Below are 24,264 nucleotides of genomic sequence, written 5' to 3' on the forward strand. Positions count from 1 at the left end.
CCATCTCCCCTTCAGGTCGGCAGAGAAGGCTGGACCCCGCCTGGCTGAAGGGGCACCCCTTTCTAGCCTATTCCACTCCTCAATAGGCCAGGGGCTGCTTAATAAATAAATGATAACTGATTAATAACTGACTGCCATCCATCCACGTCTTCTCTTCCCCAGGCTATATGACCCCCAGACCTCCAGCGCTGCCCCACCAGAGCCCAGAGCCGTTAGAGTAACAGTTGCTAAACAATGATCCTAGAAGGACATCACAGGCTGGGGGCAGGAGCTGAGCTCACCCTGTGAGTGTCACACCCTATCTGGTGTGGAAAGTTCCCAGTGGGATGATAGCTCAAGTCCCAGAGCAAGCCTCACCCCAGAGACTGCAGCCTGTGGGGCAGGGTGGGGCAGGCCTGATTCACAGACATGAATGACACCCACTGATTCACCCACACAGCGGGTGACTAGCGGGGTGTTCCCAAGAGGCTCTTTCTCTGAACCCCTACTCTGCTGACAGTGCTTAGCCAGCACAATGAGCTCATGGTTCAGATTCCCCGCACGGTCATCAGGGCTCACCTAGATCTTCTCCTTCAGCCTTCCCTTGGGTGAGCTCATATGCTGGGCTCTGCCCAGGGAACTGCTGTGGCTGGCAAGCAGGAAGGAAGCACTTGCTTCTTACTTATAAGAAAGAATCCTGGGTCCTCACCCCCCAGTCTAATGACCCTCGGCCTCCTCCTCAGCATCCCAGCACTAAGCTCTTCCTAGACTCTGGGGAGGACATTCACAACCAGATCAGGGCCTTCACTGCCCCATCTGAGGTCCAGACTAGTGTGTCTCTCTAGTCTACTCCCTCCCTCAGGCTGGGAGGCAGGGACCAGCCCTTCCATACAGACTGAGGCTACCTCAAGGCCACTTTCCTTCCTCCAAGCCACCTTCACTCTTCTTCTGGGGTGCCCACTTTCCTCAAATCCATCTGTCTCCCAAGCCAGAGTACAATCCAAACCTACCTTAGAGTAGTGCAGACAAGACTAGATTCTAACTGAAATCCCAGCTATACTATTCTCCGGGCTGGCCTCGGGAGCCTCAGTTTCCTCATCTGTACAGGGTGTCTCAAAAGTCTAACCATTTCACTGAGGCTTTTGGGGCACCTTATATATTGAGAGGAGGAAAATGGATGGCATGGACAGTCTCTGCTAGCTCTAAATTCTGTGACGTATGTAAAATATGGCCGTCTCTCCAGGTCCATTTTCCAAATGGAGATCCAGAGTTGAGAGTTTGAAGAAGTCGAGTAGAACTTAAGAGATTTCACTTCCAGATTCAGTGACAGGGAACAGGAGAGATGAGGTGGAGGAAGGACTTGAGTTGACACAGAAGGAGTTGTGAAGATGGTCTTAGGAGCTCCATAACTGGGAAGAAGGTCAAGAATCAAATCTGGGGAGAAGGAATTGGCAAACTTGAAAAGAAATGGAGGGAGAAAAGGATGCCAGAAGAAGGAAGAGGAAGACTGGGAAGGAATGATGAACAGGAGGCATAAGGGAAGGCAAGGATCCAAAGGAAGACTGAAGAGGAGGATTAGGAACAAAAGGAAAGAGACAGACAAGTGTGGAGAGCTTGGTAAGGGAAGGAAGCTGGGAGTGGCTGCCAAGGTGCTGGGGAGAGGAGGTGACAATCTTAGCAGTCTATGATAACAACCTTCCAGGGCAGCTACTAAAGAGAATCATGGGGCTAAGGATCTCACTTGCACCAAGGATGCACTGACCTGCACAGAATATGTGATGTTTGTATTCCTGAAAACACTGAATGACCGTTACTCACTACCAAAGTACTGATTGTTCTCTCTCCTAGCAGAGAAGGTAAAAGAGGCTGAGGAATGCCTTTCCTCTCTGAAGTTTATTAAGGAGAGTCAAGCATTCCTTTAAAAAGAAACCAGCAGAAAGACTTGAAAGTGATAACAGACAAGAAAGAGGACTCTGTTCGGGGAGGCGGGAGAGAACAGGAGGAAGGCCCAGCAACCAGAAACAATGGGAAGCTCTTCCTGATGAAGGAGAATGACGTGGATCCTTGGAGCTGTGAAGAAGGGTGAGAGGAAGAGGTGGAGAGCTAAAGGGTTGCTTCCTTGCAGACTGACCATAACAGGATGCATGCTGACTTTTCCAGAGGAGGCAGACAGGATTCCCACTATCTATTTAATCTGGTTCTTGAGGGTGCCACAGATGCAGTCAGCAGTTTGCTCGAAGAATTGGAGGGCCTTAAGTCAGAGATGGCGTTTTCACTGATACTGATCCAAGGCAAAAGCTTCAGAAGGCAGCAACAGATTTGGGATGGGAATAGTTGTTCAAGAAGATTTGGAGTTCTGAACCATGGCTCAAAATCAGGCAAGGTCAAGCCCTCCAGCATGGATAGAGAGTACTGTTGGGCAGAATGGAATTGAGGGCAGTCTTTCAGATGTAGACAAAGGATTTGAAATTGAGGAAGAGGCAGGGGTCAGGATGGAGAAAAACCTCCCTCTATATGATCACCAAGCTAGAAACAGAGTATAGCTACAGAGTAGGAAGAACAGCAGAAATTCAGGAGACAAAATACAAGAAAGGAACCAGCAAGAAAACCTCTTGCTTCAGAAAGCTGGGTAACAAAATGAACTGGAAAATGAAGCTGGGATGTGGCTTTGGAAGGAACACCTGATTCCAGTTAGATGGGGGAGGCAAAAAGAATAGAGAAGAAATAACCTTGTATCTTAAGATTACCTCCTGTGAGGCAATTCAGGAACTGCAAAGGGGAAGCCTTTGGGTAAAGATCAAAAGAGGCAGGGAGGAACAATATCATTACCCGAGCACCCCTCTCCAGACTGCCTGGCCAGAGGAGAGAGATGAGAAGGGGAGAAAACCCCTCAGTGGCCAGGCCCTCAGCCATGAGAGAGGAGTGATGAAGGGACTCCAACTAGCCACATGTCCTCAGTACTTCCTATCAAAAGCAGAGTACTCAATTGCTTCTTGGCTTGCTTTAATGATAATTTCATGCTTCAAAGAATTTAGAAAACAACTAAGAAAAAGTTCTACTCCAGATCTGATTCTCACTAACATGAAGACCTAATCACTTCCTTTGGCACCAGTGACAAACACTTAGCAGCAAGAATGTCTGTCAATTACAATAAATTGGTAGTGAGGATCAAATGAGAGTATGTTCTTAGTACCATGTCTGGCAAACAGTAGGTGCCATATAAATGTCAACTAGTACTAGTATTACAGGAATCATAAAAGCCAGCCTCTCGTTAAAAATCTCATTTTAAGATTGAGCCCTTGTCATGTTATCTTATTCCCAGCAATCCTGGGAAATAGGTGCTGTTTTATTCTCACTTTGCATTTGGAAAACTGAGGCAGACAGAGATGAAAGGGAGCCCCCAGGACTTCCTAACTCAGTGCTGCACACTGACTCCAGCCCCCTCTCTTGAGGTGTTGCACCAGAACACCAATTTGGGGCATAGCAGCAGTACCCCATGCCTAGCATGGCTGAAATGTGAGCTAGAACTGATTAAGGGAGGAGGCTCTCAAAGAATCATCCATTAATGGGTAAAGATAAAACTGGTTGTGAGTCCATGGCTTCCACTTACTAAATGATTTCATGTGCAATTTAAAAATTCAAATGGAAAGAAAAGAAGATTGAGAGTCAGGAGACATGGGCTGCTATCCTGCCTGTGTCAGTGGCTAAGCATGTGATCTCAAGCAAAATCCTTCCCTTTGCTGGACTCGTTTCCTCCTATGCAAAATGAAGGAGCTGCAGGACTGATTCAGGGGCAGGAGTCCTGGCTTTAAGTCCTAGTTCTTCCATCTCCTGCCCATAAAGCCATGGACAAGTCAGCTCCCCTAGGTCTCCTCACTTATCAAAGGGTAGTGGGAATTGGATCAGATGAGCTGAGGTCCCTTCCAACTTCAAATATGGTAACTGGCTTGTAGAGGGGAAGTGACGGGAAATTTGGGAGAAGGGGATTTCTCTGCCCAGCACATTTGGAAGAGCAGGTTTCAGAAGGAACAAAGAAAAGGCAGGTGGTCTCCTTTCGTTTGGAGCTCCGTAAGGGGAAGAGTCCGGCACGTGTGGGGAACTCAAGAATGAAATTCTGAAAACCCAAAGGGAAACCACTCTGATCAGAAGGAAAAAGGGATATATCAAAGGAGATTGCCTTGGATGCAGAGAGACACAGGCAGACAGATGCACAAATGCTCACTGGCCTCAAGGGTAACAGGGCAGGTGCAGAAGGCAGAGGGAAGAATCTTCAGTGGAGAACACAGGACCCATCAGAATGGTGCCCAAGTGCTAACATACAAGATGAACTGAGACTGGCAAGGAAAGAGAAGGCCACAAAAAGGGTATTGTTAGGTCTGTTGGAGAAAAATTTGATTAGAAGAAATGAGAAGCTGGGGGCCTGGGGCGCATGAGATCATGACTTCTAACTCTGGTTTTGTCTTCTGTTTCCTCTGCCAAAGAGAATGACATTTAGTCTGAAAATAATGGAACAAATATGATTAATAGGGAGCGGATGAGACTAGGTAATAGGATTGGATCTGACATCTATAAATGGAACTCCTGTAAGAGAAAATGCCTTTACTAATGCAAGTGGACATCTTCTCTGCAAATTAATGTTAAGAGTATTAACTATGTATAGAAGAATTGCACATGTTTAACATAAATTGGATTGCTTGCTGTCTAGGAAAGGAAGGTGGTAGGGAGGGGGGTAGAAAAATTTAGAATACAAGGTTTTGCAATGGTAAATGTTGAAAGTATCTTTACATATATTTTGAAAATAAAAAGCTATTATTAAAAAATTTTTAAAGAGTATTGATCATGTAAATGTAACTAGGGAAAAAATATTTTTTAAAATTTAAAAAAAAATTGTTGCTCAGCTCCCCTTACAGGTCTTTGATGAAAGGTTGCATGAACATTTGTCAGGATATTGTAATACAGAATCTTGTCAGGGAACACCTTGGATTAGATGGCCTCCTGAACCTTCAAGTGTAACGTTAAAAATAAAATGTTTTCATATATATCACTTCCCCTCTACAAAAAAACAGTGTTGCCCAGAGCAATGAGAAGTCGGGTGATCTGGCCATGGCTCACTCAGCCAGTAGAGAGATGCCAAGTCTTCCTAATTTTGAGGTTTTCTTTCTATTGTGCCTGCCAGGCTGCCTCTCCTCGTACCCAAGATGAAGGAGGAGAGGATAGTAACAGAGCAGCAGCTGTCCTAGATACAGTCCTATGACCAGCTCTGAGAGGAGCTGCTAGATGTGACTATGGAGACAGCATCAGTGATTATCAAAAGTCATGGAGGAAAATAGGAGAGGAAGCATAGGACTGGAGTAGGTCAAAGGTTGGACTGGTTTCCTCTAAAAAGGAAAAAAATGGAGTTGGAAAATCAGAAACCAGTGAGCTTAACTCAGATTCCCAATGATATTATGGAAGATTTTTTCTTTTCTTAATTGAAGCTTTTATTTTCAAAATATATACAAGGAAAATTTTTTTCAACATTGGCCTTTGAAAAACCTTGTGTTCCAATTTTTTTCCCCATTCCCCTCACCCTCTTTCATAGATAGCATGTAATCCAATATATATTAAACATGGTAAAATATATATATTAAATCCAATATAGGCATATGAATTCATACAATTATCTTGCAGCGCAAAAAAAATCAGATTAAAAAGGGAAAAAAAATGAGAAAGAAAATAAAATTGAAGCAAACAACAACAAATGCTATGTTGTGGTTCATCATCAGTTCCCACAGTTCTCTCTCTGGATACAGATGGCTCTCTTCATCACAAGATCATTGGAACTGGCCTGAATCATCTCATTATTGAAAAGAGTCATGTCTGAAAGATATTTTCAAAGGGATGGTTAGAAGATGGCAAGAAAAGGAAGCAGCAATCACAAAGTGCCTGCATAACTTCAACAGCTCATCTCAGACTGATGTTTCTCCATTTTTGTCAGGTTATGAAATTGGTGTAGAAACAGTGTGGCCCAGTGCATATCAGCCCGGACTGGTCAGGAAGACAAAGATGGGTTCAAACCCTGACTCTGACATTAGTTAAGGGACCAAGAACAAGTCACTAAATTTTCACAAATCTCGGATACCTCTTCTAGACTCCAAATTCTAGAAAGGATGCAATGTGCACTGCTTTAGGAAAATTCCCAGAAGGGGCCTTGCAATCCCAGGAAACAGCAGGGTCCTGATGTAACCATTAGAGTAATGGTTCAGCACAATGCTGGAGGTATCATTTACCTAGATTTTAATGAAGTATTCAGCAGTATCTCATGCTGTGCTCTTGAAAAGATGGGAGTGAAGTAGACTACGTGGCAATTCATGATAATATCACTGAGTGATTAAAGGACCGATTAAGTAACTGGACTACAGAGGAGTCTTCAACAGATTGATGTTCATGTGGAAGGTCTTCAGTGGGGTGCCCTGAAGATCTGTACTTGGCCCTGGGATAGCTAACATTTTTGTCAATGACCCAGATGAAGATAATGATGGCATTTTTATCAAATACACAGACGGCACAAAGTTAGCTGGACAATTACCACTGGATGGCAGAATCAAGATTTTACAACATTTGGACAGCCCTGAGATGGGGCCAGAGCTCATGAGATGAAATTTAATAGGGATAAATGCAAATTCTTATATTAAAATAAAAGAAGTTAAGCCCTAAGGGATAGAAGGCAGAACCAACCAACAATCTATGAGATATGAGAAAGAATATTTAGGGGTTTTAGTGCATGGAAAAAGTCAATATGAGCCATCAGAAAGTAGTGATATGATAACTAATATTCATGTAGCACTTACTTTAAAGCTACAAAGTACTTTGTGAATATTCTATTTCATTTAAGTGATCAAAGAAGTTAATGGAATCTTAGAATACACTGAGAGAAAAGGAAGGTGGGGAGAGGAAAGAGAGAGAGAAAAGAAAGACAGAGACAGAGAGAGGGAGACACAGAAAGAGAAACAGGGAGGAGAGAGAAAGGGAAGGAAAGAAAGAGAGAGAGGAGAAAGAGGAAGGAAGAGAGAAAGATGGACAGTGTTTGGCGAGACTTACATGAACTAATGCTAAATGAAACGAGCAGAACCAGGAAATCATTATATACCTCAATAATGATACTGTCTGAGGATGTATTCTGATGGAAGTGGATCTCCTCGATAAAGAGAGCTTTAATTGATCAAAGATGGACAGAAGCAGCTACACCCAAAGAAAGAACACTGGGAAATGAATATAAACTGCTTGCATTTTTGTTTTTCTTCCCGGGTTATTTATACCTTCTGAATTCAATTCTCCCTGTGCAACAAGAAAACTGTTCAGTTCTTCACACATATATTGTATCTAGGATATACTGTAACCTATTCAACATGTAAAGGACTGCTTGCCATCTGGGGGAGGGGGTGGAGGGTGGGAGGGGAAAAATCGGAACAGAAGTGAGTGCAAGGGATAATGCTGTAAACAATTACCCTGGCATGGGTTCTGTCAATAAAAAGTTATTTAAAAAAAAAAAAAGATGGACAGTGTTCAGGTTCAGAGAGCCTGCCTCTGGCTCAGAGTGCCAGCCCTGCTCTGCTCATCTTCTGGATGCCGTGTGCTATGCTTCAAGGTCACTGATATGCTGGAGAGCATCAACACAGCACCTTGAACAAAAAAGATCTACAAGTCCATGTCATGTGAGCTCCAGCTGAAGAAGCTGGAGGTGTTCAGTCTGGAGAAGAGAAGACTTAGGGCTGGAGCTCTGAAACTTGTCTGTTTCAGGGACCCTTCCTTGTGCGGTCTGGAGCAATCTAAGGACTCTTCATGTAAAAGTCAATTATATTGAATCAACTGAATTGATCAAAATATTAAAAAACAATGAGAAGTTTATGACCCCCAAGTTAAGAATCTTTAACTTAATGGGAGGTGATAGCTAGCTTCATGGATCTGAAGGGCTGCCACGTAGAAAAGAGATTAATTTGTTCTATCTGGCCCCAGGAATCAGAATGAGAGAAATGACGGCCTGAAGTTGCAAAGAGGCAAATCAAGGCTTGATGTAAAGGGAAACCTCCTAACAATAGTGGCAGGCAACGTGCTCCCTTTCGCTGGACTTTTGTCACGTATGTGTAGAAAGAATTCTTGTTTGAGAGGCCAGGAGAGATCCAACTGTTAGTTATCCTGACCCTTTAATCTCCCGCCCTACTTCTCTCTGGCTCTCCTTTTCTCTCCCTGTTTCTCTGTCTCCCTCTCTCTGTTTATCTTCTCTCCTCTCTCTGTCTTCCTCTCTCCTTTCCTCCCTCCCTTGTCTCTCCACTTTGACTTTCAGAGGCCTGGTAGGCACTTCCCCGCTTCCCCCAGGGTTGACTGTACTGATAGCAAACTTAGTACAGAGGCCAAGTGCAACTCAGAAGATCTGCCAGTCAACCTTCACCTACAGCTGGGATTGTAGCCATGTGCCACCAGACCCGAGTCAATGCTTCATTTTTACAGAGAAGTCATACAGTAGCAGTGACATGATCTGAGAAAGGCCACTTGCCTTCTCCAACCCTTTCTCTGGATGGTGCAGAAGCAAGAGCTCTGAATGCCCACGCTGTCCCTGGCTCCCCTTCCGCCAAAGGAAGGAGTTGGGCAGGGTGACCTCTAGTCCTTTCCAACTCTCTGATTCTGCTCGACACTGAGGTATTGAGCTGGGTCACTGAGAGAATGGGGGCACGGGTAACAGTGAGGATAGGAAGATGCTGATTGTGACCATAGAGAATCTGAACTACACCCAGAGGAAGGCCTGGTTGGGTTCATGGCTCTTGAGCCAGGACTCAAGCTGAGACCTTATGCTTCTAGGCTGGCACCTCTGCCATGTGGGCCTGGAGAGAAGGGGCTGATGCAGGCATGCCCATGTCACAAGGGACACTAGGCTTGGAGGCAGGAGAGCCTAAGGCTGAGAAACTTTTCTCTGGGGGGCTGGAAGGGCTCCAGTCAGCTTCTCTCATTCTGCAGCCTCCATGGGGATAACACTGACCTCACCATAATGTTGGGAGGAAAGTGTTTTGTGCATCTGAAATCACTGAAATAACATAGAATAACAGTAACAATCACCTCACTCGGTGAAGGGGACTCAAAAGGGTGATGTCAGACACGTCCCCCACCCCCTTCCCTACAAGGCTTCCTGTCATTCACCCCCTCCTGGACTACTCACCCACACAGTTGTCACATACACTGCAGTGTGAGGTCCGGGGAGGTCGAAACATCTTGCAGGTGAAGCAGTATTTTAATTTCACCATCTGCCCATTGATCATCACCTCCTTGGTCCTTGGGGGAGGTCTGTAGGTAGAATTGCCAGTACTGTCTGCAGAATAAAGAGAAAGAGGGGGAAACCAAAGGTCAAACCAAGGCAGCAGCAGGATCCCAGGGTCTATTAGGAAGGGGAGGAGTCTATGAAACGTGGGTCCTATTGACCAATAGCTAGGGCAAAACACTACAAGCTGGGAAACAAAGTCACACAGGAGATGGCTGATGCCATCAATTAGGCACTACTATGCATGTGTGGAGCACAATGAACGCTGGAAAAAGATGGAAAGTTAGCCCACACCTGGTCCTTACTCTCATGGGGTTCAGTCTAGTAGATCATTCATTAGCAAAGTACAAAACATGGGAAGGAGCTCAGGGAAAGGTCTGCACTGATGGAGAGATTCAGGACCAGCTCCCTGGAAGGGGCAGCTTTGGGGAGAACCTTCAAAAGCTGGGAAAAAGTTCAACAGGTGAAAGGGGACAAAGGGGATAAAGGTGACGAAGGGCATCATGGGCCGAGGGACGCAAAGGCAGGAGATTGCTGGCATGATTGGGAGACTGGTCCAGAGCAGCTGGGGCAGCTACTGCATTGAGGAAAGTGACCTGAGACAAGCCTGGAAAGGCTGACTGGTCCCAAACGGGAGGGACCTGAAGGCTGGACCAAGGAGCTTGAAGTCTTTTTCACGGACCCCAGAAGAGGAAAGGAGAAATATCACCAGATCAGCTTGTCAGGAAGATTAGCCTGGCAGCAGCATCTGAAAAGCTGAACAGGGAGAGTCAGAGGTGGAAAGAGCAATTAGGGGCTACTGCTATAGCTCAGGCAGTGCAAACAAGAGCCTCAGCTCAAGAGTGGACAGTGGACAACAGGAGGAAGGAAGGACATGAGAGAATGTGTAGAGCTACAGTCAGGGGGAAGGAGGGAGAAGGGAAAGATGATGACAAAGAGAGAGGAGTCAAAGACTTCCATGTGCCAACCAGCTACGCTCTGTGGCCACTGGCCAACCGTGTACGAGAACGAGGCAACCCCTGTTCAGGGAGAGGTTGAGCTGGACAACTGCCCCCCAGCTCTGAGACTATGTGATCCTATTACTCCCAAATCCAAAGGGAGGCAGTGAGGCAGTAATCAGAGGGCTAGGCTTGAGTTCAAATCCAGCCATAGGCACCAATTGTCTGACCCTGGACAAGGCACTTAATTGCTGTCTGCCTCAATTTCTTTCACTGAAAGATGGTAATGATGGTAGCACTGACTTCACAAGGTTAATCTAAGTCTCAAATAGCATATGTACTGTATTTTGCAAACCTTAAAGCACAACAAAAACGTGAACCACTCTTAATGTTATAATCCCCATCACCAACATCTACATTTCAAGGCCTGGCTGCTTGGCTGGCAGCCAGCCCCAAGAGCTGGTGGCTTAATGGGCACATCCCCTCCTATGTTTCAGATTCACCCTCTGTTCAGCATCCTTCTCCAGGTTGTCACTGTCCTTGCAGACACTTGGGCCCAAGAGTCTGGAGCTTTCGATAAGAATCCCAGTAACAAAATCTCAGAACCACAAGGAGCTTCAAAGACCATCTGCTCCGCCTCCAAGCTGAGCGAGGTTTGAACACCTCTGGTGAGGGGGAAGCCACTAGGCTCTGCAGCAGACAGTTCTAAGTGTTAGCAAGTTTTCCTTCCATATCTTCCGACTGCCTAGTTTTTATCTGTGTGGCCAAGGGGATTCAATCTAATGACTCTCGTCTCCGACAGGCCCTCAAACAGAACTCAGCATTATGCCTGCCTGAGCCTTTCCTTCTCTCCATGATGAACATCCCCAGTGCCTTCAACCAATGTATGACATGAGTCTAAAAGCCAGTTGTCTTCCTCTGAATATGTTCTAGTTTATAGGTGACCTTCATTTTAAGAATTTAGATGTGGCTTGAGCAGAGCAGGATGCAGGGGGACTGTCCCCTCCCTGGGCCTACCTTCTTGGACTGTGTCTCTCTCAATACCATGTAAGAACACATGAGTTTTTATAACTGTCACATCACTATTGATTTATTCTGAAGTTAAGAGTCTACTAAGGGTGTCCCCCTCCCCATCTTTTTCAGACAAACTGTTATCAAGAGATTAGACAAGATCTAATTTGTGGGTAAGAAGTTTTGGGTTTTTTTTTTTTAATCTCTATTAAATTTCCCTCTTAGTCTTGGCCAGATGTTGATCTTGAATAATGTACTAGCTATCCTTCTCAACTTGGGGTCACTTCAAATATGACTATAATAACAGTTTAGATTTATGTATGTGTTTTATTTTATTTTTATTTTTATTAATATATTTTATTTTATAATAACTTTATATTGACAGAATCCATACCAGGGTAATTTTTTTACATTATCCCTTGCACTCGCTTCTGTTCCGATTTTTCCCCTCCCTCCCTCCATCCCCTCCCCTAGATGGCAAGCAGTCCTATATATGTTAGATATGTTGCAGTATATCCTAGATACAATATATGTTTGCAGAACCGAACAGTTCTCTTGTTGCACAGGGAGAATTGGATTCAGATATGTATGTGTTTTAATGTCTGCAAAAGTATCATCCATTTGAGCCTCATACCCCTGAGAAGTACAAACTATTCATATTTTACAGATAAGGAAATTGAGGTTTAGAAGTTAAGGATTTAAGTGACAGGCAGCCAAAGAGACAGAGCACTAGACCCGTAGGCAGAAGACTTGAGTTCAAATCCTGCCTTGGACACCTCCTTGTCTCTGAATAAATTTCTCTCAGTCTCAGGTCCCTCATCTATAAATCAAGAGTAATAACAACACTTTCCTCCCAGGATTGTTATGAGGATCAGTAGAAACAGAGTCCCAGTGACAGGGAAGCTCTCAGAGGTCCCTTCACCAATTCTATCATCTCAAAGACCTCAGAGAGCCAAGAATGGGCCCAGAGCTGGGCCCTCCATACTGCCCAGTGGTCTTCCCATCACGCCGAATGAGGCTACTCCAAGGCAAGACTCTTACCTTGTCTGTATTTAGCTGGTGTGAACTAACACAAGTATATGCCATTCTTCCTGACTGACTTTAAGTTTCAGGAGGGCACAGGCTAATACTTTCACATTGTATCCCCCATGTCCAGCACAGGCCTGGCCAAGAGAGAGACCAAGTAACAAGTCTATTTGATTCCTCAAGCCCATGATGCTGGTATACCAGACAGAATAGTGGGCTGGAAGTTAGGAAGATCTGAAATCAAATCCAGCCTTAGACATATTAGCTGTGTGAACCTGGCCAAGTTACTCAATCTCTACCTCAGTTTCCTTAACTACAAAATGGGGATAACATTGTCGTGAGGACCAACTAAAATATTTCCTTTTTATGGGTATGTGCTTATCACAGTGCCTAGTACTCAGTAGGTGCTACATAAATGCTTATTCCCTTCCTTCCTCCCATCCCCAATTCTTTGCAATGCTCCCACCTTGCTGCAGATGTTCATTATGGACAATATAATGGCCATGATTATTATAGCTCTAGACTAATCTTCCTCATATAGGGACCCTAGGTCATATTCTTCCTCTGCTCAAAAACCTTCACGTCTCCCTCCCTGGCTCCTGGATCTCAGGCTTCCCTAGCAGGGAATGACTGCAGCTTCCGCCACGGCCCATTAACCTCCCCCACCCTATCCCCAGTCCAGCCAAACTGGCCTGGCTGCACCAGCCCCAGGACATGTCTCCTCTTGGATCCGGGGATATGGGCCTCTAGCTCTTCCTCCCACAGGACACTCCACCTCTCAACTCAGGGCTTTCTTTGGCCACCCAGCACGCCTACATCATTCTCTCTCCTCTTCTTCCTCTGACTTCCCTGGCTTCCTTTAAGTTCCCCCTTCAACAGGAAGCCTTCCCCATCCCTCCATGGCTGCCCTTGGTTAATCACCTCCTAATTTATTCAGTTTGTATACAGCATGTCTGCACACAGCAGTTTGTATCTCGTCTTCCCCAGTAGACTGGGAGTTTCTGTGTATCCCCACTGCTTAGTGCAGTGCCAATATACTGTCAATGCTTAATAAGGACTTGTTAACTGCCTGATTAGAAGGGCTACAGAAGAGCTATGTGAAGAACAGGTAATAAGGGACCAACAAAGGAAGTGTCCCCTGGGGCAGACTGGCCAGCAGGCTGATGGGCCTGGAGACAGGAAGAGTGGAGTTCCATTGTGGCCTGGGCCATCGCCTAGGTGGGTGATCCCTGGGCAAGCCACTTCCTCTTCATCTCAATGTCTTTGGGAGCAGGACCCCATGGCCCTAAAGGTTCCTTCCAGGTCAGTCTAAGATCCCTGGAGCCAGAAAGTGAGGTCTCTGTTCCAGATCGGCCTCTGCCACATCCTGCCTCTAAGGCCCTGGTTCTTTCTTGGGAATTCCCAATGTCAATGACATGACAGCTTGGATTGAAAAAGATCAAAATGTATTACAAGGACTTACACCTGACTGTCTCTCCAAGGCTGGCCTCCAAACACGGTGGTAAAGAAGAAGCAGAGGCCCTGGGTTCAAATCTCCCCCTAAGCAGGTCACCAATGCTGAACGAGGGTACTGTCCTCACAGCCTCTAAAGTACCTAAATTTAGATACTGACACTGTTGCTGTCTCAGGACACTCTGTTCTTGAAGCTGCCCGGAACACCTCAGGCATTCCCAGGAGGAACCCCATTCTAGAGAGATGGTCGGGTCCTGTTATCCTAGAGCTTACTTCTCATGGGTTAAATGAGCCACCATGGGCTCCTTTGTGAACAGAGAAAATGCCTCCTGGGCTGCCAAAACCCAGGAAAGGACGGCACTGCCATTCTTCTCACAGTGGCTAGCGCAGGGCTCTGAACACCAGTGGGCATGGAATAGCTGCAGAATGAATGAACTCTCGTTGGCTGCCCACGGGTCTAACCCAGGCAGAGAGGAGCCAGCTTGGGTCTTCTAACTCTAGGCACTGGATAGGTGGGCGGAGAGAGGGAAGAGATTCAACATGCCCTAATCTAACCGAAACCCAACTGCAGAACTTTCTGACGGCCAGATTTCCTACTTCAACAAACCTACCCCTCCAAAAAAGGAAGTGAGTCTCCTCACACCCAATTTCCCCAGGCTTCAAGAACTGGGGGAGGATGAAAGAGGAGCTATCATGTAAGAACTGTGGGTGGTACTGAGGTCAATGAGTGAGAAATGTCACATGGCTTCTGTAATACCAGGGGACTTGGGGGGGATGGGAGGCACCCCAAAGCAGGAGTCCTGCCCTCGAGTCTTGGCCCTGTGACCTGGGGTTGCTCCCAGAGTCTCCCAATTGGACCGGACTTCCTGTACGTAAACCAGTCTCTAACAAAAGGAGGATGGCAAGCTCCTGAGCAAGCCTGTTCCACCTTCAGAACTTCAGAACTAGAAGGAGCCTTAGAGACCATTAAACCCATGAAGCACAAACTCAGCCTGAGTGACTTGCCATATCCTGCCTCTCCATTTCTTGCTCTTGGTTCTATCCTCCTCCTACAGGTCGTCATCGTGTCTGTCTCTCTACTCCCTCTGAGCCTCAGTTTCCTCATCTGTACAATGCTATGGGAGCTGGTGGTGATACCCTGCAAATTCTTCCCTGTAATTCCTCTGTTATACATGGGTCCCAGCTTCCATTCAGAGAGCCACAGCCCTGATAAGAATCCTAAGCAGAGAGGAAAACATTTCCCATTAAGAATGGCTAGGTGGTGCAGTGAATCTAGAGCACCAGCCCTGAAGTCAGGAGGACCTGAATTCAAATTTTGTCTCAGACACTTAATACTTCCTAGCTGTGTGACCCCAACTGCGTCAGCCAAAAAAAAAAAAGAAAGAAAGAATTGCTTCACTGGTTGCCAACAAAGCCAACATTACAGCTTTGAAGTTCAATTGCATTTCTCATGAAGAAGAGCAGCACGGGGATGCCGGGGCCGGGCAGCTGCCTCCCAGCACCCTTACAAGAACTGTCAGGAGCTGGAGGCTCAAGGCTGAAACTCAAAGCTGGAACTGAAGGAACCCGAGGACTGGCCACAAAGTGCCGAGCCGCGTCAAGCTCCCCTCTGCCCTCCTTGCCCGTCTTCTTACACACACACACGAGTTGTGGCATTGTTTCCACACTCAGTGGCTTAAATGTCACCAAACAGGAAGCCAGAATCCAGAGGTCACAAGGACTTGGGCGTCTGCACCTCATTCACCTCCTGCTACACAGGCCAGGGCAGACACATCTGGACCTAATCACAGTCTCAGAAACTCATGTAATTCAGAGGAAGCTCTGAATAAAAAAAAGAAGGAAGAACAAAGAGGGAGCTTGGAACGTGGGCAGGAGGCAGAGCAGGCAGGGAGGGAGCTTGGAACACAGGGAAGAGGAAGAGCAGGTAGGGGGCTCAGAATGCGGGTAGGGGGCTTGGAACACATGAAGGAGCCAGAGTGGGCAGGGAGCTCAGAATACTGGCAGGGGGCTCAGAACATAGACAGGGAGCTAAGAACACAGGGAGGAGGCAGAACAGAGAGTTTAGAATGTGAGCAGGGAGCTCGGAACACATGGAGGAGCCAAGCAGGGCAGGGAGCTCAGAACATGGAGAGGAGGCAAAGTAGAGAGGGAGCTCAGAACATCAATGTGTGAAGAAATCCTGGAACATAGAAAATCAGAGCATGAAGGGACCTCAGAACAAAGAATATCAGAGTGAGGACAGATTACAGAAACAATTCCTTCACCAGGAATTTATACTTGCCTACTATGTGTCCCATAGGCACTGTGGAAGATGCTATGGATACAAAGAAAAAAAGAGAGCCCTTTCCCTCTGGGGTATGGGAGTCCTTGGATTAGACTTCCTGGATCCAGGAATCTCTAAATATCTGAAGAAAGTGAGGGGGATTCTGTGTGGGTGAGGAGTTGAGGAAGGAGAGCATTCCAGGCATGGAGGAAGAAAAGAAGTATGAGGTTATACATGGGTAATATCGAGTAGATGTACTAGCTCAGGAGGCAGCTATGTAGCTCAGTAGATAAAGCACTGGGCCTAAAGGACCTGAGTTCAAATCTAGCCTCAAACACTGAGTAGCTGGGTAACCCTGTTTGCCTCAGTTTCCTCATCTGTAAAATGAACTGGAGAAGGAAAAGGCAAACCGCTTCAATATCTTTGCCAAGAAAACTTCATGGACAGCACTGGTGTTCTATGGACCATAGGTTCTATGGTCAGAGAAAGTAAGACACTTGAACAGCCCAGTTTAATCCAATGCCTCACCAGGCCAGCGACCCCTTAGCTTGTTTATCAGGTTGATTAACAGTTTCCTGTCTACCCATCCAGTCACTCTGTAAAGACATTGTGCATCCCTCCTTACTAGACAGTTGTCTCCCCCGTTAGAATGTATGAGCTCCAAGGACAAGGACTGTTGCTGCCCTTCTTTGTATCTTTGATGCTTGGCATAGGGGCTGGCAAACAGGAAGCATTTAACAAATGCTTCTTGCCTGACTGAGCTCAGGTTCAATGCTCTATTATTTCAACAATTTCCTCCTTCCAAGACTCTGGCTTTCAGTTTTCCTTCCTCCACAAGTTCCTTGGCATTCACATCTAACTCTGCAAAACAAAATTAGCCACATCTCAATTCCTGTGTTTGTTATACTCAAGTATTTATTGTCCTTCATCTGCCTGGAACCTGACATGGGAAGGAACCTGAGACCATCTAGTTCCACTGTAACATAAGGCAGTGAAGCCATCTGCTGGGGTCAGGCAGCCTCTGCTACAGGACCTCCAAATGACTCTGGAGGGGAAGTGAGGCATGTGACCTTGCACAGCCTCTTATCACTTAAATCCAACTCACTTGCATGTAATGGCACCCCCTCCCTGATATCAGGGTCCTCTTTGAGAACAAAGACAAACAACAGGACCCCAGGGATGGAACACTCCCGGCCTGCGGACAGCCCAGGCCACCACTGGACAGCTCTCTCATTTAGGAGCCTGTTTTTTTTTCTCATAATGAGCCCGAATTTCCCTCTCAGAAACTCTATTCATAGATGCTCTCTGCCTTCTGCACCATGCAGCTCTTGGCCCCCTCCTCCTGACGCTTTTTTTCTGGGAGTTAAACATCCCCAGTTCCTTCAACTCAAAGACAATGACATGGACCACAGACCTTTATCAATCCGGTCACACCCTCTGCTACAGACATTCTAGCTTGTCTGGGTGCCTTCTAAAATGTGGCCGCCTGGATCTGTGCAGAATATGGCAGAATGGTCTCTCTCAATCTGCATACTGGCTTCTATTCCTTCTAGCAGTAGCCAGAAGGCCTGGGCCTCAGGCCACTACTTTCTAGAGTGCAGTGATCCAGATACCTAGGGCTCCCATGGCTACTGCGGTGGGGGACAGGAGGGAAGGTAGTCAATCCCCAGCCAGGACAAGAGGGCCAACATTGCACATGTGACTATCAGGCAAAGCCCGACTCCATTCCTGCTGCACACTGACGTATGAAGAGGAGGTTTTTTCTCATCCCTCCACCTTGTATCCTTGTTCCAAAAATCACCTTGTGGCTCTCTTGTATATTGTCTCCCTAGGATGCAATCACCCGGGCAGGCCTGTTTATGCCCTTGGCTTCTGGTCACCTAAGTTTTTAGGACAAGGCCATCCTGTCACTGCCCTGGAGGAGGCCTTTCTCCCAGCTGGAGCTCTGGCTGTGACACCCACCACCCTCGTGGCTAGAACAGCAGCCTGCCTGGGAGCTCCTGTCTCCTCTTGTTGGCTCTGAGAGCCACAAATTCTTCTCCTGACCTGTTCAAAAGAATTCTGGATCTTTTTAAAGGCAAGATAATTCCTGAAGGATCAGATCTGAAGGCCACATCCTTCACTTCTGCCCACTCTTTAGTCTGAATGACGAGAAGCCTCTTGGGACCACAGTGGCTAAAACATATTTCAGGTCTGACAGGGGAGTTATCTCTCCACGCTCATACAGCCTAGAGATGACCTGAAGGCAATTCAAAAGAGGGCTGAGTCCTCATCCTCAACTGCTCAAACAGCCTGGGGCCTATCTCAGGGCTCCCAGAGGAGCCTGAGTCTGGGCCCCTGACCTCCTCTCCGCCATCAAATAGATCACTGAAATCTTTTGGGTGATTATCCTCGGAGGGTGGGGCTACATTTCCTCAGCAATCCAAGAAAGGAAAAGTTCTTTGTGCCAATGAACAAAGCCCAGGCCTATGGGGTGGGGCCTGGTGGAGGTGGGGGAACCAGGAGAGAAGGGACACACAGTACATTAGAGGAGAAAGGAAGCTGAGGGCAGGAGAGCAGACAATGACAACAAAAGGGAGGGGCCTGGGCAGTCAGTGGTACAGAGGAGGGGGGCAGGGGGGAGAAAGGAAGGAAGGAAGAGGGAACACATTACATTAGATCTCTCCCTCCCTCCACCTAACTCTGCAGTTACCACTGATGAGCTAAATGATTTCCTGAGATGAGAAGCTGTAGGTGGTACTCTAATATCCATAGGCCACCAGAGCTCCCCAGAGCCAGCTGGGAGCTCACAAGTCCACTTCAAAGCCATGATGGAGGAAGGAACCATCTCCAGGAAGCCCCAGAGGTGACAAACATTCAAGCAGCAGCAACTCAGCAGCAAGGAACCAGAGGAGGCTAAGACAGTCAGTGGAGTTCAAAATACCAGCCCAGTGAAACTGCATAGAGGCTTAGGTGCAAAGGGGACCCCCAGAGCACAAAGTGTACAGAAGGAAAGCCAGGGATACCAGCCTTTCTGGGGCTCCCACTCCCCAAATAATTGTAATAGAAGTGACTGCCATTTAGACAACACTTTAAGGTGTGCAATGGATTTTAAGCTTGGGGGTGGAAGCTTCCACTCGTCCTCTACAATGATGCTAAGCAGCAGCCCTGGATCAGGACCACCTGACCTCAGATAGCTAGTGGGGTATGGCGGGCAGCTCGGTCTGGGGCTCACCGATCTGTTTCTCCAGGGCGGCTGCCTCGTTGGGAGTAGCTCGGGGCAGGATCCCAGGATCAGTGAAACTTGTCTGCAGCAGGCAGCTCATGACGAAGAAGAAGAGCATGCTCCCGATGATGGGGATGGCCAGAGTCAGGTGGCGGGCCAGAAAAGGACAGCTACAACAAAGAGAGAGATTGGTCAGATGGCCCCACCACCTCCCAGAGGGCTACAGACATCATCCTGACCCTGAAAGAGGCTGGCCGGTCTTTTCGTGAGTGACTCCACAGCCCAAATCAAGAGGTTCATGAGACATCATCTAACAGACTCAGACTCAGAACAGAAAGAGATCATCTAATTCCAGTCTTGTAACCATCCAGGTAAAAAGACCCAGAAATGAGCACAGAGGCCTGTGGGTATCTGAGCCATTAGGGCTGGAGTTTCCAAAGGAGCCCAGTTGCAGTCACTGTCTAGTTTGGCCCAGGACCCAAGGGTATCTCAGAAGTGCCTGAGATTGAAAACTAATTATATTGGCATTGAGAGCTTGGACAATTTAACAACCTCCTGTCCCCAATTTCTCCTGCCTCCATCCTTTATCCTGCTGCTAGAATAATCTTTGTTAATAAATAACTTCATCTGTTTTCAATGGGAAAAACGCAATCCCACAGCTCTCTGGCAATGGTACCACTTGCAAGAAGTAGGGATGATTTGGACCTTCTTCAATTTACATACAACTAGATATGCTGGGGGACAGAACGAAGCTTTGAAGCTGGGAAGAAGCATCTATAAGTCTGGAGGCTTAAAGCTAGAAGAGACTTCAGAGATCTGAACACATGACTCTTGTGCTACAAATTTTTCAGTTTCCTATTGTCTATGGAAACATCTAAGCTGGATGGACTGCTGAATCTAGAGTCAGGAAGACTCAGGTTCAAATCCTGCTTCAGATATCCACCAAGCTATATGACTCTGAATAAGCCACATAACTTCTCTCAGCCTCAGTTTCCTTCTTGGTAAAATGGGGATAGTAACAGCCCCTCCCTCACAGAGCTGTTATGAGGCTCAAAGAAGATAATGTGTAAAGCACTTTATAAATCTTAAAGCACTATCAGAAGTCATAAACACAGGTCAAACTGCTAAGTCTGGCACTCAAGGCTCTCCATGATTTGAACCTGCCCTATCTTTCCAGTAATTCCTTCTACTACTTCTTTCCATAGATTCCTATTCCCTAGCCAAACTAGACAAGCCTCTGCCTTTCCTCCACGTAGCTTTCACTCGTGTCTCTGTGGCTTTGCTCACCCTAGTCTCTCTGTCTGAAGCATCTTCCCTCCTCTTCTGCAACTCGCTACCCACTCAAAGGCTGCCTCCTCCAGGAAGCTTTCTCAGAAGGCTTTTCTCTTTGGTTTCATACTGCATTGGTTTTTATAACTTTCTAGTGCACTACAGAAGTGTAATACTGTATAAAATATTCTGTATTTGTGGCCTGACCCTATACAAGACTGTTAGCTCCATGAGAACAGGGACTTTATCAAAGCAAAATTTTACATTTCTCCTACAGCTAAGAACAAAGAAGGCTTTGCCTAGAGAAGAACATATGTACATGTTGTATCCCTCACTAAAATGTAAGTTCCTTTGTTGGGGAAGCTATATTGAAATGGTCCAACCATTCTAGAGAGCACTCTGGAGCTAAGTCCCATTGTTTTTCACTTTTCTTTGTTCTTCTTGCTTTCTGTTGTTGTTGTTTATAACATGACAAATATGGAAATATGTTTTGCATGACTTCATATATATAATGGATATTATATTTCTTGTCTTCTCAAAAGTGGAGGACAGAATAAAGAGAAAGAGACTCTGAGATTGAAGATAAAAACCTAAAAGTAAATAAATATGCCCTAAAGGGTGTAAGAAAGCCAAATAAATAAATGTAGCATCACAGAAGCAGGAAGCAGGTAGTTCACTCTCTGGGCATATCCCCTAAGGCATCTACAAGCATCATGGCACTACTTGCCCCGAGGGCCTGGTTTCTAGTGACAAGTCACCTGAGTATGTCAGGTTTTTTAACTTCACCTGTTTTCAATAGGAAAAATGCAATCCCACAGTCCTCTGGCACTGGTGCCACTTGCAAGAAGCAGGGATGATTTGGACCTTCTTCAATTTACATACAACAAGATAACAGAGGAAGCTTTGAAGCTGGAAAGAAGCATCTATTCACAAGTCTGGAGGTTTAAAGCTAGAAGAGACTTCAGAGATCAGAAAATCTAAATAGTTCATTTTTAAAAATGAGGTCTAGAGAGACTTGGTGGAGATCACATTGTTAACAAATGGCAGAATTAGGATTTAAACTGAGGCCCTCCAAATTTCCCCATGGAAACTTGAGCTGTGACAGGAAAAGTATTTTGCCTACAGTCCCATGGTTTTTGGGTGGCAGAGGCAGGACAGAAACCTAGGTCCCCCAAGTCTGAATAATATTCTCTTTCTCTGTGACATCACTGACACCGGGAAATCACCTACTAAAGAGCTGTCATATGCTATTGACAATGACTATAAGGTCACAACCCCCTTCAAAGATCACAAGATATGACGATTCTTTGTATGTGCCCTGGTTCTTGCCATTGATAGGAATTAACATTTTTCTGCTACAGCAACCAACTTTGCTGCCCCACCAAGTCTTGGTCCAGTACTCAAACTCTCAAACCAAACTTTCACTTCTCACTCAGGAGGCAAAGAAAACAAACCCTATGAGTTGGGCCATAAGCATGTTATACCCCCAATACTCGGTCTCATTATTGTCTGAGACAAAATAGACCTCAAATAAAGATGTTCACCGGTCCAAGGAAATTCTCTATCCAAAGTGCCAGACCTAAATTCTATACTCCAGGAGCCATGGGCCTCTGCCACACCCAGGACTACTGCTGACAGTTTATGCTCCAGGGCCCAATCAAAGAGATCTAGGAGACTGCTTGGTCTTCTTCCCTCCTCACTAGCATACAAATGGGGTAGGTGAGCCCACCTGAAGGTACCTCTAAACTAAGTTCCCGACTGGCTTCAAAAGGAGCTGAGAAAAAAATAGTCTGTTCTCCTACCCCATCTTCCGCAACTACTGTAAGTACTGTAAGAGCATAAGGGAGGGGGAAGGGGGCAACCGAAGTTGTTATGAAATAGATCTCAGATCTCAATCCAAGGCAATCCCAATAGACTTTGGATGGAAAATGCCATCTGCATTCAGAATTCTTTATCTTGCCCTGGCCTAGTAAGGAACAGGAATGGGGTAAACACAGAAGGAAAACTATCTCATGTTGGGAATAAGGAAGAAGATAACTTCTCTTTCACCTTTGCCCCAAGTAATATTTGGAGCTGGCGAATAAGTGGTGCTAGAGGAAATAATGAAGTGTAAAGGAGAATGTTATTGCCACATGCAGAGACAATGATGGAGTGATTGATGAGGTCTTCCTAGGTCTTAGAAAAGATAACAAAAGGAAGAGAGGAAGAAGGGAGAGGGACAAAAGGGCAGAAAAGGTAGGGCTGTCCAGGCAGGAGGTTATAGAGAAAAATGTTCCCTGTGTCATGTACTCTGATACTCTGGAATGAGTATCAGATACTAAGGGTAACTTAGTTTCCCTACCTGCAAAATGGAAATACTATATTAATACCCAGATCAGCCCTATCCCCACAAGGACATGGGGAGGTTAAAAAAAAAAAACTCCTGGAGGCTAGCAAGAGCAGCCACATAAAAGTACTATAGATTTCTTCTCTAAGATAAGAAATTATTGTTATTAATAAATCTTGATGATCTAGGGCAATGGGGAATCATACAAGAGATACAAGGACTCTGAGCAGGGAGACTGGGCAAGACTGGGGGGAAAAGGTGATTGTGGCTCAGGAGATTCCAGAGGAAGACAAGCAGAGAAAGGGCCAAGGAAGCCCCACAGGACTTGAATAAAAGGAGGAAAACTATGACAAGCTTGAGAGGGATCAGAGGAGAGACACAGATAACAAAGGAGTGATGGAGAATGGGGAAAGAAACGGAATGACTCCTGAGGGAAGGAAAGGATGGAGGATAATATGACTCAAGGGGAGAGATAAAGATAGAAATAAAGAGTTAGAGATAATTGAGACAGGCAGAGGGATTACAAAGGACTTGACTAAAGTAGAGGAGGGAAATGGAATGGGTGGAGATGAAGGGGCCAGAGGAACTTAGGCTGTGGGATTAAAAACCAAGAAACGGAGAGATGCATCATTTCAGATGATATCCACACCCTATCTAGACCTATGCAGGAATGCCATTTAGTCTCCCAAGAAGTACTCATTGAGACTTTTCTTGAGGCCTCCATTGAAGGGCTTGAACTCTCCTGAGCCGGCTTGATTACTAGACAGCACTAATCATTAGGAAACAGCAGAAGGGCAGGCCAGCAGGAAGACAATGGGAACTGAGAGGGCCAAAGGAACCAGAGGAGATTCAGGGGAGGGAGGGAGAAAAGAAAGATAACTCAAAGGGGCCAGTTGGGACAGGGCTGGGCAGAAAGGACCCAAGGGGGCCCAAAAGAGATTGGGCCAAGGAGGGATGATACCCAGAGGACCAGAAGGAAAAGGGATAGGAGAAAATGACTCAAGCTGGACAAAAGATACAGGAATGGGAGGAGATAGCACAAGGATGGAAGATGACCCAAGGGACCAGGGCATGTAAAGATAAAAGGAGTTTAAACTGAGGGAGCCAGAAGCAATAGGGATAAGTGGAGGTGCCCCAAGCTGACTAGAGGAGATAGAAATAAAAGATGACTCCAAGGGGAGAGAAGGGTGAGGATGAAACAAGGGGGACAGAAGGATAGGGATGGGTAGAGATGGCCCAAGGGAGACAGGAATAGGGATAAGTAGAGATCACCCAAGAACAGAGGAGTAAGGGGGGAAGGAGATGACCCAAGGGGGATAGAGGAGTAAGGATAGGAGATGAACCAAGGGGGACAAAGGAGTAAGAAGAAGATGACCCAAAGGAAACAGGGATAAGGACGGAAGATGACCCAAGTGGGCCAGAAGGCTAAGGATGGGTAGAGATGACCCAAGGAGGACAGAAGGGTAAGGATGAAAGGTGACCCAAGGGGTATAGAGGAGTAAGAAT

The 24,264-nt window shown here is 46.2% G+C and overlaps 1 protein-coding gene across 8 annotated transcripts in view; it reads right to left on the reverse strand.

The window, feature by feature from the left end:
• Positions 1-24,264, reverse strand: part of ZDHHC18 (zinc finger DHHC-type palmitoyltransferase 18) — a 41,157-nt gene that overhangs the window by 16,036 nt on the left and 857 nt on the right. For all 8 annotated transcript variants that reach the window (XM_051988115.1, XM_051988118.1, XM_051988117.1 and 5 more), the window contains exons 2-3: positions 19,173-19,333; positions 9,170-9,319 (exon numbers count right to left, since the gene is read on the reverse strand). In XM_051988115.1, the coding sequence (XP_051844075.1) occupies positions 9,170-9,319; positions 19,173-19,333 (311 nt within the window). The remainder of the gene's footprint in view (positions 1-9,169; positions 9,320-19,172; positions 19,334-24,264) is intronic.

Source organism: Antechinus flavipes, chromosome 3 (genome assembly GCF_016432865.1).
Source record: "Antechinus flavipes isolate AdamAnt ecotype Samford, QLD, Australia chromosome 3, AdamAnt_v2, whole genome shotgun sequence".
NCBI lineage: Eukaryota > Metazoa > Chordata > Mammalia > Dasyuromorphia > Dasyuridae > Antechinus > Antechinus flavipes.